Genomic DNA, 17224 nt, shown 5'->3' with positions numbered 1-17224 from the left:
AGTAGATGTCTGCTTGTTTCAGCTTCTCTGTGCTTGTATTTCCCCCTTGTGCTAACCATTGTATCATTTTACTTTCCTGTTTTTTTGTTTAATCCCTATCCTTTTTGCGATGTCTCCTGAACTGTGTATTGCCTTGAAGGATATCATACCACTTGTGTGATTCTGTGAAACTACTGTTTATAAATCATAGCAAGTTCGTTGACAACTGTTGCTAATGATGGTCTTCTGAACTGGATTTCACACTTGAGTGTTTTCTTGAGGTATAGTAGCCTCCGATTTGATTACAATCGGGTGTGGGAATCTTGGCCACTGCATGAAAAACTACTTTTTGTGCATTTTCTGTGGTATTGTTCCACACTGGGGAAGTAGTAATTTCTGAATTGCATTTAGCGAAATTTACAATGCTATTTTACGATTCTTGCATCTTACGTAATTATTCTGAAGGCATGGCTGAATAATTTACCTGTACTGTTGTGTAGCACCTCTGTTAGAAACTTATTTCATTTTCCTGATACTCCAGTGAAACATTAGTCTTTCGTTTTTGTTAAATTGATCATTATTTAAATATTTTTTTTCTAATTCTTTGAGAAATCGATGCCTGTTAGAACTGTATAAACCCCTAGAACCAAGGTTATCATAGTTTGGAGACAGGCACCTAGGAGAGCTAGGCTGAAGTTGAATTTTTTTTCTTTTCACTGATTGTGCTTCAAGCAGAAGAAAATGGAGAATCAGAAGTAAAACAACACTGAAATGTATTTAGAAAAAAATGAAGTACTATGAATCATGGAGGTTTGTAGTAATTTGACTGTGTATTTGGCAAGCAGGTCTGTCATTAAGTAAAAGAAAGTGCAGATCACTGAGAGAGAAATTGAGGGATGACTCCTTTACTGCTGCCTCAAGTCTGAGACTGTTACTATAGTAACCATTTAACGGGAAAGATGTGCAGCATCCCAGAAAGGAAAAATAAGCAATGATGGCCAAGTGGGGGGCGTCTCTGACGTCAGTGTCTCCTGTTCTTTGATAGGATACTTCTTCAAAGTATCCACCCTGACTTTTTTTTTTTAGGATTGCCTTTTTCCTTCTAACGTGTCACTACAATCTATTTCAGAAGTCAGTGCCTTTATTTTGCTTCCCTTTTACATTTTTCTTTATCCCTTCACAATGTCTGGCTTTGTGTCAGTCCATGGCAAATATTGTCTTGGTTCAGAGCATGGCAGAGAGATAGAAGCATGGCTTCGTTTCACTTGACCTCAGAACGGAATACATCTTTTTTATCATTGTCTTAAGGACGCTAAGTATGCAAAGATTTATAGAAGAGGATTATTATGAGCTGGACTGGTACTATGAAGAATGCACTGATGGTAATTATTCCTTACATTGTATCATATTTATTTTTATGACAGTTGCTAAATGTGCTTATTGGTAGTGTTGTAGTACGAAAAGAAAACTCTGACGACTCCCCAGAGCAGGCCTGCTACATTAGAACAGCAGTGAGCACATTGCAGCAGGCATGCACATCTGAAGCAGCTCCTGTTAAAGAATTCATCAGTAGTCTAGAGATCTCCGATAACTTTATTATGACAGCCTGCCTATTGCAGCAGAAGTTATTGATTTAGAATATGTACGCCATCTGTTATTACAGGGCTCCTGATCTAAAGGAAAGGCAGTAGAAAACTGGTGGTGGTGTAATCTCGAGCTTTTTAAATTATTCTGACATTTAAAGGCATTATCCTGAAACTTGTAGACTGTTTAGTGTTTATTTTAGTTCAGCTTTAGTCCTCAAAAGTGTAATTGTGGTATCTTCTGCTTAGTCATCTGGATGGATATTAGAGTATGATGAAAATGCATAATGATAGTAATTTATTTATTTTGCTAGAGCATTGTTCTTGAAGAGAGAGAGACGTGTGTGTGTGTGTGTGTGTGTGTGTGTGTGTGTGTGTGTGTGTGTGTGTCACATGACCCACATACTTCTACAGTCTTACAGCAAAGCATAAAATTTTGACTGCATCTAAGCTGATGTTGTCTTTTCTTTCCTATTGAGTAATCTGTAGTTCCTATTTAACCAACATCCTGACCCATTTTGAAACTGAAAATGGTATTCTTTACAACTGGAACAGTTAAATGAGTGCATAGAGCTAGAAGATTCTGTGAGTCTAAGCATCCTACAGCATGTGTGCGCTGTCACTGCTCCTGAAAGTTTGAAATGTTGCTGCTTTTAGTGTGCGTAAAAGTAGTGGATGTTTTTTATTTCCATATGAAGGTAATAAAACAGGTTGCTGTCCTTTAGTCAAAATAATATAACTTTTTAACAATAAAGTAACTCCTTATGAAGGTTAAAAGCCTTGTGTATTTTGTGCCAAATTGCTGCCTCATAGGTATGTATCTTCAATTTCTACAAATTTTAATTTGTCTGTTTTAAGTCAGTTAGCCGAGTAGCTATTTTAGCATAAGTTGATTACTCGTATGGTTGACCTTTGCTTTATAATACACGCGTCTTTAAGAAATGACTAGTTTGCTATACAGTCTAGCTTGATATCAAGTGATGTTGTATTCAAATGCTCATAGAACTGCATTCTCATTGTACAACAAAGCTCATAACCTTCTGATGATGTAACACAATAACCGCACCAACCCACTACTACCACATCACCAAACTGCTAATGACCTGGCCTATGAAACCTTCCTACCTGTTGCAATTCCTGCCCTTGTTCCATCCACACTGCTTTGACTGAGATCGGGTTTAGTGTGGCCCTTTATCCAAATGGTGTGGTCCACCACTGAGGAGAGGCTCAGTCATTAATCCTCATGTCAGGACTATGAAAGAAGTGGAAATTGGTCTTGGCAGTTATGTCATTGGAAATGAGTGAGTAGTTTTTGTGTACGAGTTTGCAGTGACACAGATGTTAAGTGTGTGGTACTAGTCATTGCAGGAGTTTGTCTCTCTGCCACTCCCTCCTTCTGGGGCTACCCTCAGTGTGTGGGGAATCTAGCAGAAAATTAGTCAGTTTACCCCTTCACTATCAGCAGTTTGCAATTTGCTGTTTTTCATAATAGATAATTTATTATTAAGGAGTGTGGGTCTCTGGTGAGGTTTGCATTAAGGCTAGCTAAGAATAGACCCTACCCAAGAAGTACATTGTATGCTTATTACCTTCCCTCACATTGCATCATTCCACTCATAAGATAGACTTGTTAGAGAAGCAGCTATTGATGAGTTCTGAGCAGCGTTTCTGCTGGATTTGCTTGACTACCTTTTGATCATATTTTTTTTTGTCTCTCATTTCCAACCATATCTGTCAAGCTCCTATAGCCCTGTTGACCCACCCATTTTTCCCCAACTACCTGCATCTTAGGACACTGGGATAAGGAGGCAAGTGTCAAAATCATGGCTAGCTTCCAGCAGGAGGCCCTTTTACTTTTTAGCAGTAGTCCACAACTGGGTGTGGGTAACACAGGATTTAGCCTCATTTGCTGTGCTTTGATCACAAGGACGAAACCAGAGTGATTAAACACGGCCAGCCTTGGGTAATTCCTGCATTACCCACACACAGGAGTGGATTATTGTTATTTTAGACAATGGGAAAACTGTACATCAATACTCTGATTGGAGAACGGGTATTCTCCAGCAGGGTATTAATGTACAAGTAATGCCCGCTGAGAAGAACAAGTCCGCTGCTTTGCGGCATCTTATCAAGCCGCCATTGAGCTTGGACTGAGGAAATGGAATGGCTGCCATTATTTTACACTCACTAAGCAGTGTTTTTGCTGATTAGCGAGTGTAAAATATAAAAAAAACCAAAAAGGTACTTGTGTGGCTGTGTGTGTATGCGTACATGTCAGTGAGTGAGTGAACCATTATTTTACATTCGCTAAGCAGCCATTTTGCTATTTAGTGAGTAAAATAAAAAGAGAAAATAAAATGCAGTGTGTGAGAGCGTATGCATGTATGCAAGAGATAGAGGGCGATCGTGTGTGTGTTTGTTTGCATGTGTGTGTGAATGGGTGCATGAATGTAGAGTGTGTGTGTGTGTGTGTGTGTGTGTGTATAAAAGGGATGGATGGAGAGAGTGAGAGAGAAAGCGAGAGCGATGTGTGAGTGAATGCATGTATGTAAACAGAGGAGACTGCCTGTGAGAGCGATCGAGAGTGTGTGACCGGATGTGTGTGAGAAAGCAACTGGAGACTGTGAGAGATTGAGAAAGAGGGCAAGACAGATCTTGTGTAAGTATGTGTGTATGAAAGCAAAGAAGACTCTGTGTATATGTATGTGTGTGAAAGCAGAAGAGACTCTGTATGTGTGTATGGGAGAGAGACTAGGCTGTATGTAAAATGGTTGTTTCACTTTATTTTTTTAAGCACTATATTATTTTGTATATATATTTGATAGAAAATGCTTCCTCCAACACCATTAACATATACTACAGCAAGTTTGAAACAGTAGGCGGAGGAACTATTTTACATTAAATATATATATATATGAAAAAATAATATAGTACTTAAAGAAAAAATAAATAAGCAAGTAAAATACAACTATTTTAACAGCGAGCCCATTGTCTAAGTGCAGTAATGCCCTCCAGGGTGTGTGTTGTGTAATTAATGCCCTTCCAGGGGTGTACTAACACCCCTCGGCGGGTGTTAATTACACATAACACACACCCTGTCAGACATTCTTGTTTGCATATACAATTACATTATTTAAGAAAAAAGTCTTCCTTTTATATAGTGACATTGCTTACAAAAGGTATTTTAGTGGTCTGCCATATTCAGACGGTCTGGAGCATCCCCCGCATGTAGTGGGCATGCTGTCTTTAGGAGTAACTTGCATTACACTGCACTGCCATCTGCTGTTTTTGTTAAGGACTGTTAAGTATGTACATTTTCATGGGATTTCAAGATACTGAGTTATATTTTTGGTCTAAGATATTGTTTTCTGGCAAATTATTGATGACTGAAGTTAAGAATGAAATCTCCTTTTCAGGAGGGGTTGCATGGTATGCAGTGCTTTTTTTTTCTTAACTGTTTTGTACTGTTCTGTACAGAGCAGTTACTTCTGTAGGAAAAGTGTTTCTTCTCCACTGTTTAAAATGCTTAGCAGCTCAAAGAAATTAACTTTAAAGGACTTCAGTGTTTGCAAGCAGTAACATTACTGATTTTATTCTTTTTTTTTTTTTTTTTTGCCGCGTTGTGTCAATGTGCTGAGAATGTGAGAGAGTGGCACAGTGGTGCAGCGAGTAGCATTGTTGCCTCACAGCAAGAGGTTCTCTGGTTCAGTTCTCTGCTGAGGTACCTTCGGGTTTCCTCTGGGTGCTGTAGTCTACTACAACATTCCCAAGACATGCAGTGGGTAGATTGGACACTTTAAATTGGCGATAGGTGTGAGTGTGTGTTGTGGATGAACTGCCACAGCAGGGCTAGCCAACTGGTAGTGTAAACCTTGGCTGTAGATGATTGTCACTGTTGAAATGACACCTCGACCCTGTGTGCAAAAATTGGAAAGGGGGTTGTGGGTGGATGGATTGTGTCAATGTGCTGTGGGTCAGGGAGGTATACATTTTAACAACTTGTGAGTTAGCAGGATGATTATTAATTGGGGGGGATATGGAATAGATAGATGGTTGGGGCGTCTTTTTGTTTGGTATGCTTGTTTTACAGTGGGCATGTTAATTCTGACTGTCCGGTCAGAGTGCATGTTTTTGAATGGTAATCACCCTTTATTGTATAATTTTGGATGTTCCTTATTAAGCCCTCTTTGTTGGCCAAGTGTGCTACAGTGCCTGCTACGTTGGGTCCTGTATGAGTACATGCTTCCACACAGCCATAAATCCATCTGGAATGTACTATTACATCACTCCTTGACAAGCTTGTGTTCTCTAGTGTGCCTATATTCTATAATAGTGGGTCTTCCCCCACATGGAATCTTGCTTCAAAGGTTCTACTTGCACTCTTCCCATAGGATGTCTGAGCCTGTGCCATATGTTCACTCTCATCCCTGCCTGGCCTGCTTGTCAAACTCGTATAATCTGAGACATCAGGGAAAATTTATTTGCAGAATAGGCTGTTCATGACTATTTGTTATGCTTTGCTTTCTTTTCCACAATATTTTTGTCTTCAGGATGAAAACTGGATGTCATAACAAAGATGTAGATTTAGACTGTGTTAGTTTTCATGTGTGAATTGAAAGTAGTAATATGAGATAGTTTAGCAAAGTCTTGACAAAACTTGTCATGAATGTTATACTGACCAGTGTAGTAAACAATATTTCCATAGTTTTATTCCTGGCCCTACTATCCTGGTATCTCCCTCGGGACATTTGGACTTGTTTACTGTTATTTTTGCCCCACTAACCTACCCTTTTGGTAGCTGCTTGACATGTTTTTTTTTAATTGTGAATGATTAATGTACCATACAGCTGCCAAAGGTAGTCTGGAAAGCAAAGAAGTGATAAGGCCGAAACGCATCACCACGGACAATAAAAAAAAAATGTAAATTTATTAAATTAAAACATGTAACTTTAAAATCCAAATTTCTCTTGACACCCGTTAAGTGCTTTTGGCTAATAACTTTCCTCAGATCTAATTCATTTGATCTGAAGAAGACTATTAGCCAAAAGTGCTTATCAAGTGTCAAGAGAAATTTGGATTTTAAAGCTCCACGTTTTAATAAAGTTAGTTTTTATTGTTGTACATGGTGGTGTGTCTTGGCCTTATGACTTTTTTTTTTTTTAAATTTTACACTTTTTTCAGAGCCAGTTGTTGCTCATCATGAAGTTGGATTTTAATAATTTCAGATTGTTACTCTACATTCAGCTTTAGCATGTGTTAACATTATATTCAAACAGGTATGTCTCCCATCTTTGGGCAAACTCTTAGCAGATTTGTTGACAGTATGCAGACAGGACTGCAGTACATATTTATCGAGTATTTCTGAAATAACTGTATTATTCCTTTGTTTAACAAAATGTAGTTTACCTGGTAATAATGTTTGAAATTGTACCTCTCAAGCTATTAGCTCAAGAATTGTGGATAAAGCCAAAATTAAGGGATAGCGAAGACACCAAATCAGGGACAGATTTTAAATAGTGCTCTTGTACACTTTTGCCAGAATAACAGGACTTGCATGAGCATGCATTTTCTGAAGGATATTCAGTCTGATATTCAAATATCTGTCATTATTTAGTAGAGTCACTCCTTAGTGATTTTCCAGAAAACCGCAACTTTTATGAAGAAAGCAAAAATATGTGGCAAAAATTTGGACATTCTTTCAAATTATAGACAGTTGTGAGAGGTATGATTGAATGTAATTTGTTCTACAGATGACAGAAAACCAGTTGATTAGGTGGGAACTACCTTGATGCAAGTGACCGAAATCGCTTTTAAATATATATAGAGACTAATTTGTTGGGCACGGTGGAAATTGCTTCTTGTTGTCTTATCAGTGTGCTCTTTAATGGAGAGTCTCTTCTCACACTGTTGTATGATTGGTCAAAATGCATATATGACTGGGAGTAGGGCTTGCCCCACTGTAAAGTGGCCATTTCTGTCTCTAGGCAGGTTGTATGGAAAATGTATTTTTTGATCACTTGTACAGAAATGATCATACTTAATTTGTTCATGGTGAAGCATTGAATGTGTAGGGCAGTTCTTTGCTTGACAGCAGTCCTGTTAGAAGTCCTTCTGTTCTCCATGCAGCATTGTCAGCATTGTGACCTGTGACATCACATGGTAATCAACTAACAACTGTTTGTTGTCCATTTCAATGCAGCAGAGGTGCCACAGTCCGTAAGGTTGAATGTTTCTGCTGTAAAGAACAGCAGAGCTAAATGCAGCTGCTGAAGAAGTGACACTTTCATGTCATGTCCTTATACTGTCTTACTTATCCATCGTGTTGCAGTGTATTTACAAGTTGCCTGAAATTGGTCAGATTTGATTAGAGCTCTAACCTTTTAAACAAACGTAAAGAAATGTTTAAAAAAGGCAAGAAAAAAAATTCCATAAATAGAAAGTGCAGTAGTTTACTGGGTTTCTTTTTTTTTGGTGTCCTTAAATTGCATGACCCATCAACTTTCTCGTTAAACTCATTGGCTATCTCCATAGGCCAGAGCCAATTGTCTAAAGACCTTCATTGAGGCAGCCTTATGGGTTCTTGCTTGCTGGTCCGTCTTCCTAAACCTTGTGAGCATAGCATTGAAGTTCTACCTACAGAATGATGATCCAGTGATACCTGTGCTGTTTCACACAAATGCCTAAATCTAGCCACAGTGCTGTAGCAATATTTGGCTCAACAGAGCACATGTCATTGTCCATTCATGCCGATGCACTTTTCCCAGCCTGTGTTTGATGTTATTGTAACATTGATTCAGGCTAGCCCCAGGATGAGCAAGCCAGCATCATCTGCTCATTCCCACCACTGCCTACTGGCTTCTTCAGCACTTGTCCCTTAATCCCAGCCCACGTCATTAGGGCGCAGTCAAGGTGTTATCTCTGTATGCCATGGAAACAGTATGTCTTACAAAAGAAAGTTTTGAAATTTGCTGCAGTAGGCATGAAGCTGAGATGTTTTTGTAATTCAGCATAGATGTTTGCTGATCTCTGTCTTCTATGGATGTACTCCGATAAATAACTGTAGTGTATACTCCTGTCTGCAAATTAGAGGTCAGTAATGTGCAACATTTGAGGCATGTATCATAGCTGTCCACCTCTTACAGCAAGAAGTATGGACAAAGCCATAAAATGGGGAGCAAAGGCCCAAAAATAGAAACAATGTTTAAATATTGCTATTATAAACTTAGAAAGTTGATAGAATAACAGGTTTTGCATTAGTATGAAATTTCTAAAGATTATGAAGTCTGAATTTTAAATGCCTGTCATTATTTTCAGTCCTCAAAGATTTGGCAGTGATTTGCCAGAAAACTACAATTTTATGAGTAACAGGCCAAAAATATGAGGCAAATTCTGGACATTCTGTGAAAATCTGTACAGCTGAGAGGTATGCAACATGTTTTTTTTTTGTTTTTTTTTTTTGGGGGGGGGGGGAGTAAACCATTTCCCTGCTGATGTTGCTAATAGAAAATTAAGCATGACTGCTTAAAATAAACTGTGCCCTCTACATTTTTTTAATGCTGACTCATCAGTTTAAAAAAATGTGTGGCTGAAGAAAGCACAATGAATATTTGCTTCTTATGTGAACTTGTATGACCGTGTGTGAACATGAGGCTGTTTTTGCTTACTCTTTGTTTTACTTAATGTGTTGCACTTCCTCAGTCACCATCTCTTCCCTGTCTGTCCATAATTTGTCTTGCATCCTTTTAACGTCCCTGTTGAGCCACAATTTGCCAAATACTCCAGCAGACCATTTCAATTATCCATCACTCTCCATAGAAATAGAACATTGCCAGATCTAGGCTAAAGCCCGTTCTTTCTACTTGCAGTTAATATCATGTCTTTCCCTTTGCTTTCTGCATATTTCTACTCTCTCACAGTTCCCTGATAAGATCTTGAGAATCTAGGTCTTATTCCTCCAGCTTTCCTATTTCTGCTGTGTAGAATAATTCTTTTATCTTGTCCTAGTAATGTCCATCACTGTGATTAGTCTCGTCTTCCTTTGCATTTTTCCAGTATTACAAAATACTTTCTCCTTGTTGTTTTATAGTACTCTTCTGAGGCCTATGTAGTATCTTGTAGAGTTAGATAATGACTTATTTCTAGAGTCTTTTCTCATGATGATGTAAATGAGCTTCCTCTTTGCCTTATCTGCATCCTTGTTGTTCTGTAATTGATAATCTAGTGATGTAGTTACCTCCACTGTTCAGTCCTAATCCAAGTTGGTCTAAGTTCCCTTTCTATGATCTGCACTTCTCCCTGTGTTGGTTTGCAACACTTTGCATTCATCTGCACTTAATCTTGCCATCTTATCCATTTGTAAATCATTTTTACTTAGATACTTCTCCAAATGTCTTTCTCCATTGTCTTCCACAGTAGCTGTGTGAGTGTGCACAGACATGTTATCCGAGAACAAACAACCCATTAAAAAGTGAACACAGGCAGGAATGACTCTGATGGGCGCTGCTGATCGCCCCTGTCCTCTGACCTGGTGGTCTTCACCACAACCCTCTGAGATTACTGCTGCACAGGTTCCCCTGCCACCTCTGTCCAACTTGCTTGTTTATTGAGCCTTAGTCGTCTTAGTTTACTTTGCACCCTTTCTTTGAGAAAAGAATAACGCTACTTTACTAAGATCTAGGGAAGACTACTATTGCAAGGATATCTGTGAACATTAATCTCTACAGTAAAATAGATTATTAAACTGGTGGGATCTTTTGAGTTTAAATGCATGCTGATTCATGTTTTAGTTCAGAAATGCCAAATTTCTGCAATCACCACCAGCAGTTCTTTTACTTCAGAGCTTGAATTTCATTTGGCGATTTTGTGATAACATGCATCTATGATCTCTGCCTTGTTCTGACCTAGACTTAAATTATCTGGTTCCATGTTTGACAAAACTGTGGTCCACCAGTTGGGCCACAAAAGGTATGTGAGATATCTGATGAATTGTTCACTGTTGCTGAATCAGCATAATTTGAAACTTCTACTGCAGAAGGCACAATGTCCAGCCCAGCTTCTAATGATTTTGTACCCTCCCTCCTGTTGTCTGTGAAGATGCCCACCCACCTTAATGTCAACACATCTGTGGTATAAGGGGGATACCAGCCCATGCTATCTATAGCTTTGATTTGTCACAGTACATAAGATTGATGCAAGGTTCATTCAGGCTTTCAGACTGCCGATGAGTACTCCATGGGGAGGTCAAAAGACATCTTATAACATTTGCATGCTTAAAAGCTTAGGTTGAGTATACTAAAGATATCAAAATGTAATCAGTAATTGTACTATGTATAGGAAGCATATGTCCCCTGAAAGTACTTTTATAATTAGTCTGTGCTTTGCTTGACAACAGAGGATAATGTCACCTGCTGTCCACAGTGTGCTAAATTCAACCAGAAAAAAAGCAGAGCTCCAAATTACTCCAGCACTATTTTTTTGCCAGAAAAAATTGCTGTCCTTATCCAGAGTTGCCATGGTGTCACCAATCATCTACAGATGTCCTGCTCGAAAAACAGAAAGTGTCTTCAAAAGAAGGAATCATTGGAGGCCAAAGACATATACCTCTGGAGTCAAGAGGAGGGCATCAGGTCTGCCTCTGATTATAGTGTCTATTTGGACCAAGGCCTCTGATGATACCCTTAGGAGGCCACCATGTACTTGGACAAGTGTGAGCCAAAACCCTTCAACCGTTTGGTTGACCAAAGTGCCTTTCTCCATATTTATGGTTCTCACACCCATTTCTTTTTTTTAACACCTTTATTGAATTATCACTTGTCACATAGGCAAATTTATAGTAATCAAACTGTATTAACAAGTTCACATTTACAAACGTTATGCTTTACATATATTGCATGCCAGGTTTTTGTAATATAAAAAATGAGACCACAGTAAATCATTTAAAAACTTTTCCCACCTTTAATGTGACCTATAATCTGTAAAGTTCAACTGAAAAACAAATCTGTTAGGGGGAAAAATATAAAAAAAAAAATGTACAGTAAGCTGGTTGCACACCCTTAAACTAATATTTTGTTGAAGCACCTTTTGCTTTAATTACAGCATTCAGTCTTCTTGGGTACACAACTTCCGTCAAATAGAGACTCTGATTAACCCCAAATAAAGTTCAGAGGTTCTAGTAGGATTTTCTTGACATTTACTTATTTGCCTGCTACAGGAAAAGCCATGGCTCGCAGAGCTTACAAAGCATCAATGGGATCTGATTCTTGAAAGGTATCAGTCAGGAGAAGGGTACAAAAAAAATTTCCAAAGCGTTGGATATACCTTGGAACACAGTGAAGACAGTCATCAAAAAGTGGAGAAAATATGGGATAACAGTGACATTGCAAAGAACTGGACGTTCCTCCAAAATTGATGAAAAGGCGAGACGAAAACTGGTCAGGGAAGCTGCCAAGAGACCTACAGCTACACTGATGAAGCTGCAGGAATTTCTGGCAAGTGCTGGTTGTGTACTACATGTGACAACAATCTCCCGTGTTCTCCATATTTCTGGCCTGTGGGGTAGGGTTGCAAGACGGAAGCCTTTTCTTACACAGAAAAACATCCAGGTCCGGCTAAAATTTGCAAAACAATACATAAAGTATCCCAAAAGCATGTGAGAAAATGTGTTATGGTCTGATGAGACCAAGTTTGAACTTTCTGGCCACCATTCCAAAAGGTACGTTTGGCGCAAAAAGAATACTTTGCATCACCAAAAGAACACCACCACCCCCATGGTGAAGCATGGTGGTGGCAGTATCATGCTTTGGGGTTGCTTTTCTTCAGCTGGAACTCTGGTTTTAGTCAAGGTGGAGGGAATTATGAACAGTTCCAAATACCAGTCACTTTTGGCCCAAAACCTTCAGGAGTCTGCTAGAAAGATGAAGAGGAATTTCACCTTTCAACACGACAATGACCCCAAGCATACATCCAAATCAACAAAAGAATGGCTTCACCAGAAGAAAATTAAAGCTTTGGAATAGCCAAGCCAGAGCCCAGACCTAAATCCAATAGAAAATCTGTGGGGTGACCTGAAGAGGGCTGTGCACAAAAGATGCCCTCGCAATATGACCGATTTTGGAGTGCTTTTGCAAGGAAGAGTAGGCAAATATTGCAAAGTCAAGATGTGCTATGCTGATAGACTCCTAACTAAGAAAACTGAATGTTGTAATTAAATCAAAAGGTGCTTCAAAGTATTGATAGGTGTGTACTAGGCTAATGGCCCTGGAGCCTTTACAAACCTAGCCCATAGGATTAACCTGGCATCATGCCACCCAACCTTAGTCCCCAGTGCTTCTGTCAAGCAGAGCCACTGGAGTGATCCCTGGGGTGAATTTTCTATTTCCCATGCACTCACCAAGATTTCTCTTGAAGGGCCAGTGAGGTTCTGCTTGACATGTATGGGAAGTCAATTCCATAGCATGAGCAGTCTCTGTTATGAATTTGTCCCTCCAGCATGTTTTGTTGATTGTGGCAATGATGTTGAGGTCTTTGGAGTGTGTGGTGCAGACGGATTGGGATTTCTGTAGATGTAGCATTTCTAACAGAGCTGGGTCAGACATGGCTTTGTAAGTCAAGCAGAGATCGCCTCTAAGTAGGCGATATGAGAGAGAATAGTTTTGAGTTTGTCCATATAGGACAAGTGTTTAAGGCCTGGGATCCTCTTTGTGAGGTACTTTTGCGGCCTCTACAGTTGTTGCAGGTGTCTGGTGAGGTGTATGCCAAATGGGGCATTGTATTCTGATTTCCCTCTACTCTTCCCTCATTAGGCCAACGATGACCGCTTTCTTCTTCGATGCAAAACCCTTAGTAATGAGATGTGCCACATAGAAGGACTTTCTGACCACAGTGGCAATGTGGTGGTCAAAAGAGAGGTTGCTGTCAACCTTTGTTCCCAGATCTCTTATAACACCTTCTGTGTTCAGTGGACTACCAGATGTGGTAATTCATGCGAACTGGATTTTTCCCAAAGGGGATGACAACATTTTTTAGCATTGAGCTTAAGGCTATGGTTCTGACACCAGTTGTTGGTCTTAGTGAGGCCTTTCTGTAGGATGTCAACATCACTTGGAGAGTTAATAGTAGCTCCCAACTTGCAGTCGTCTGCGAACTTTGTCTGCTAGAGACCCTTCATGTTGGCCTGGACTTCAGAGAAGTAGATACCAAACAGGTGAGGACCCAGGACCGAACCCTGTGGGACTTCACTCGTAACTGGTCGGCAGTCTGACCTGGAGTCAGCTACTTTCACCCTGTGAATTCTGTCTGTGAGCCAGTGTGCAACCCACCTAGTGATATAGGGGTTGATGCCTAGCTTAGTGAGTTTTCCTATGATTCCTGAGTGGGGAATGGTATCAAAGGCCTTGGCCAGATCAAGGTAGACTGTACAAACCACCTTCATCCACAGCTCTGGTGACTGACTCAAAGAAGTCGACCAAGTTGAGCAGGCATGATCTACCCTTCACAGAACCAAACTGTGTGGGATCCAGAGTTTGGAGATTTCCTATAGCCTTGTTTATTAGGTCCATGATGATGCGTTCCATAGCTTTGCATATTAGACACATCGGGCTAATGGGGTGATAGTTCCTGGGGTCTGTAATCGCTCCTCCTTTGTCGAGAGGGATGACTGTATCAGTGTGCCATTCAGTAGGGGCAAAGCCTGAGATGAGGCTGTGATTGAACAGGGCACACAGGTGAGGTGCCAGTTCACTCTGTAGTTCATGAGCACAGCCAGGGATATTGTCAGGTCCCATAGAAGCTGTATTCTTGGCCTTGGACAGTGCTGTTTTAACCTGTGCAGCAGTAATACTGGGTGCCTGGCAATCTACTGGTATTGTGATTGGTCCTCTGGAGGGGGAGAGAGTGGTTAAAGTTGACACTGAATCTGTCAGCCAGTATATTGGCAGTATCTGTTGGCTCAGTATAGGAGGTATCATTGTGCAGTAGCTCAGAGCAAATCTGGCTATTGCCGTGGAGATTCCTTGCATAACTATAGAAGGCCTTGTGGTTGTCTTTACTATCTGCTACAGTTCTGTTTTCATAGCTAGTTTTGGAGGATTTGATGAGGGATCTCATCTTTTTGTTGAGGCTGATGAGGGATGTTTCTCAGTCTTGGGACTCCACCTTATTCTGCATCAGTTTCCTCCTTTTGTAGAGTTTGTTTATGGCAGGGGATCATCAGATTGGCTTCCTTTTTTTGGAGGAGAGCGTCTTGTTTCTATTGGGCATGGGCAGATCCATGCATCTGTGTACGTGTTTGTACAGTGCATTGGTGTATGATTCGGCAGTCATGCAACTATTCTGCATTTGCATGGGTGCTGTTTTTAGGAGCCCAAAGTTCATAGGTTCATAGGTTAGTACTAAGCTAACTGCCCTTGCGAGCCATTTTAAGCCTAGCCAATTATCCCTTGTGAGACTCAAACCATGCACCTTGTGTTTGTAAGGCAAACACCTTAACCATTAGGCCACCTTCCCAACTCCAAAGTTAGCTTTGGAGAAGTTTTTCTTGGTGGTTTCCTTTGCAGGGGGTGGGAGGGATGTGGATATCCAAGGTGATTAGTTTGTGGTCGGATCTAATCAGGGAGGAGTTGACTATTGTTGTAGAGCAGTGGTCGCCCATGTTGGTAATGACCAGGTCAAGGATATTGCTACCTCTAATGGGGTAAGAATGAGCTGGTCCAGGGCATTGGAACTAATGAATTCCAGGAAATGCTGGGCAAGAATATTGGTACATGAGTAGCTTTCCCAGTTAATGGGAGGGGTAGATGAAGTCGCCCAGTATGAGGGTGTTAGGTTGGACCCTAATATTCTCCAGGGTGCTTGGGACTATGGAGTGTGAGTCTTGGGACATGGTTGTGGGGGACCTATAGCAGGCTATGACCTGAATCGCTGTCTTACCCACTGTTAGTTAGTTAAAGGGTGTGCACACTTATCCAACCAGCTTATTGTACATTTTTTATTTTTTATATTTTTCCCCTAACAGATTTGTTTGTTTTTCAATTGAATTGTACAGGTTACAGGTCACATTAAAGGTGGGAAAAGTTTGGAAATGATTTATTGTGGTCTCATTTTTTATATCACAAAAACCTGGCGTTTTAATGGGGGGGGTGTGCACTTTTTATATCCCCTATATATCATTATAAGCGAAGCAACAAATTATTCAATTCCTGCCCTTTTTTAAATAAGAAACACCTTTATTAAACCTTCTCTTATGACATACGCAATCATAACAAACCACATTGTCGCAATCCTAGTTGCAAATATTTTACATCACAAATCATACTGAGACACACTCAGTTGCAAACATTATACATTGCGTATAATCTACCCAATCATTTTCAATCAAACATTACATAGCTCATTTTAAGTCCTGCATTATTTTAAACCTTATTCCTCCCCTGTATGTATTGTTCCCACAATTCCCAATTTTCCTGTGTAGGTTACTCCTACCCTTTTCTAAAGGTCTCAATTCCAGTTGTTTTATCTCTTGATATATTCTCTACTTCTAGTATAGTTGGTTTAGATTTTGATTTCCATTTTCTAGTCATTGCTTTTTTTGGCAACCGCTATAATTACACACAGTAAGGCCTTGCCAGGTCTAAGCATTTTTTATTCTGTGTCATAGCTCAGAAAAGTCATCTCCCTTACTTCCAGAAAATATGTTCCCAATTGCATCTTTCTTTCATGTTGCACATTTGTTGTCTGCCTGAGGAAAAATTCTCTGGGGTCTACTTTGGGTATAAAAATATCTATGTAAACATTTCCAAGAAGACATCCTAAATCTTCTAGATTTTGTTGCATGTTTGGGCGATGTACATATATCATCCTACCATTGTTTTTGTGAATTCCTTATCCAATCTGTCTTCTCAATCCTTTCTAATTTCCTCTGATTCTTATAGTTATCATGCAATATTTTATATGCTCTACTAATTATTCCTTTTTTAATGGCGGCTTCTGTTTTACATCCAACAAAAAACTGTACCAGTGATGGTCTTTCATTTAGACCCCCTATTTCTTTCTCTTTGCTTATACTCTTTTATATTGATACTTGATTGGGAAGGCAGTCTCTAATCTGCAGTCCAAATAAATTCTTGGTGTCTTCCCATTCTATCATCTTTCCTCTATAGTTATTTGCTTCCAATACCTTGGTTCTTTTGCCAGTTTTATCCAGTAAATTCCAGCCCATCTTGCCTGTTGTCTGTATCCTTAATTGCAGATATCCCTATAGACAGAATCTTCTTTCTGTATTCCCATGTTGGCTTAGTTCTTAGGTTACTTTCCGCTACTTTATAGATGTAATATTCTGTAAGTTTAATGTTATTCTCCTTAAAGACCTGCATCCAAAATCCCATTCTTTTCTTGGTTTTTGAGCTCCCCCCATTTCATCATCATCCATTTCCACTTTGAATTATAGTTTTCTGCTTGTGCTGTTTTTAGGAGCTTTAACTGTGTATATCCGAAATACCTCTTCAAATCTGGTAATCCCAATCCACACTCTTCTACTGGAAGAATCAGTTTATCCCACTTGACTCTTGCCGTCTTCCCCTCCCAGATAAAGTCCTTCAGCTCTTTATTAATTGTTATCCACAACTTCTCCTGTGGTTGAGAAAAATATGCTTGACCTGTGTATAAGA

At 39.7% G+C, this 17224-nt stretch overlaps 1 protein-coding gene across 3 annotated transcripts in view; it reads left to right on the top strand.

Annotated features, from left to right (window-relative positions):
- Positions 1-1086: 1086 nt before the first annotated feature.
- Positions 1087-17224, top strand: part of TRAK1 (trafficking kinesin protein 1) — a 969724-nt gene continuing 953586 nt past the window's right edge. For 2 of the 3 annotated variants that reach the window (XM_044064726.1, XM_044064732.1), the window contains exon 1: positions 1087-1361. In XM_044064726.1, the coding sequence (XP_043920661.1) occupies positions 1298-1361 (64 nt within the window). In that variant the 5' untranslated portion in view covers positions 1087-1297. The remainder of the gene's footprint in view (positions 1362-17224) is intronic. The other variant, XM_044064729.1, reaches the window with a different exon arrangement.

The sequence above is a fragment of the Protopterus annectens genome, chromosome 3.part0 (assembly GCF_019279795.1).
Source record: "Protopterus annectens isolate FY-2018-M chromosome 3.part0, PAN1.0, whole genome shotgun sequence".
Taxonomy (NCBI): Eukaryota; Metazoa; Chordata; order Ceratodontiformes; family Protopteridae; genus Protopterus; species Protopterus annectens.
Note: the sequence above shows the minus strand (reverse complement) of the source record. Positions and strands in the feature narration are given on the sequence as shown.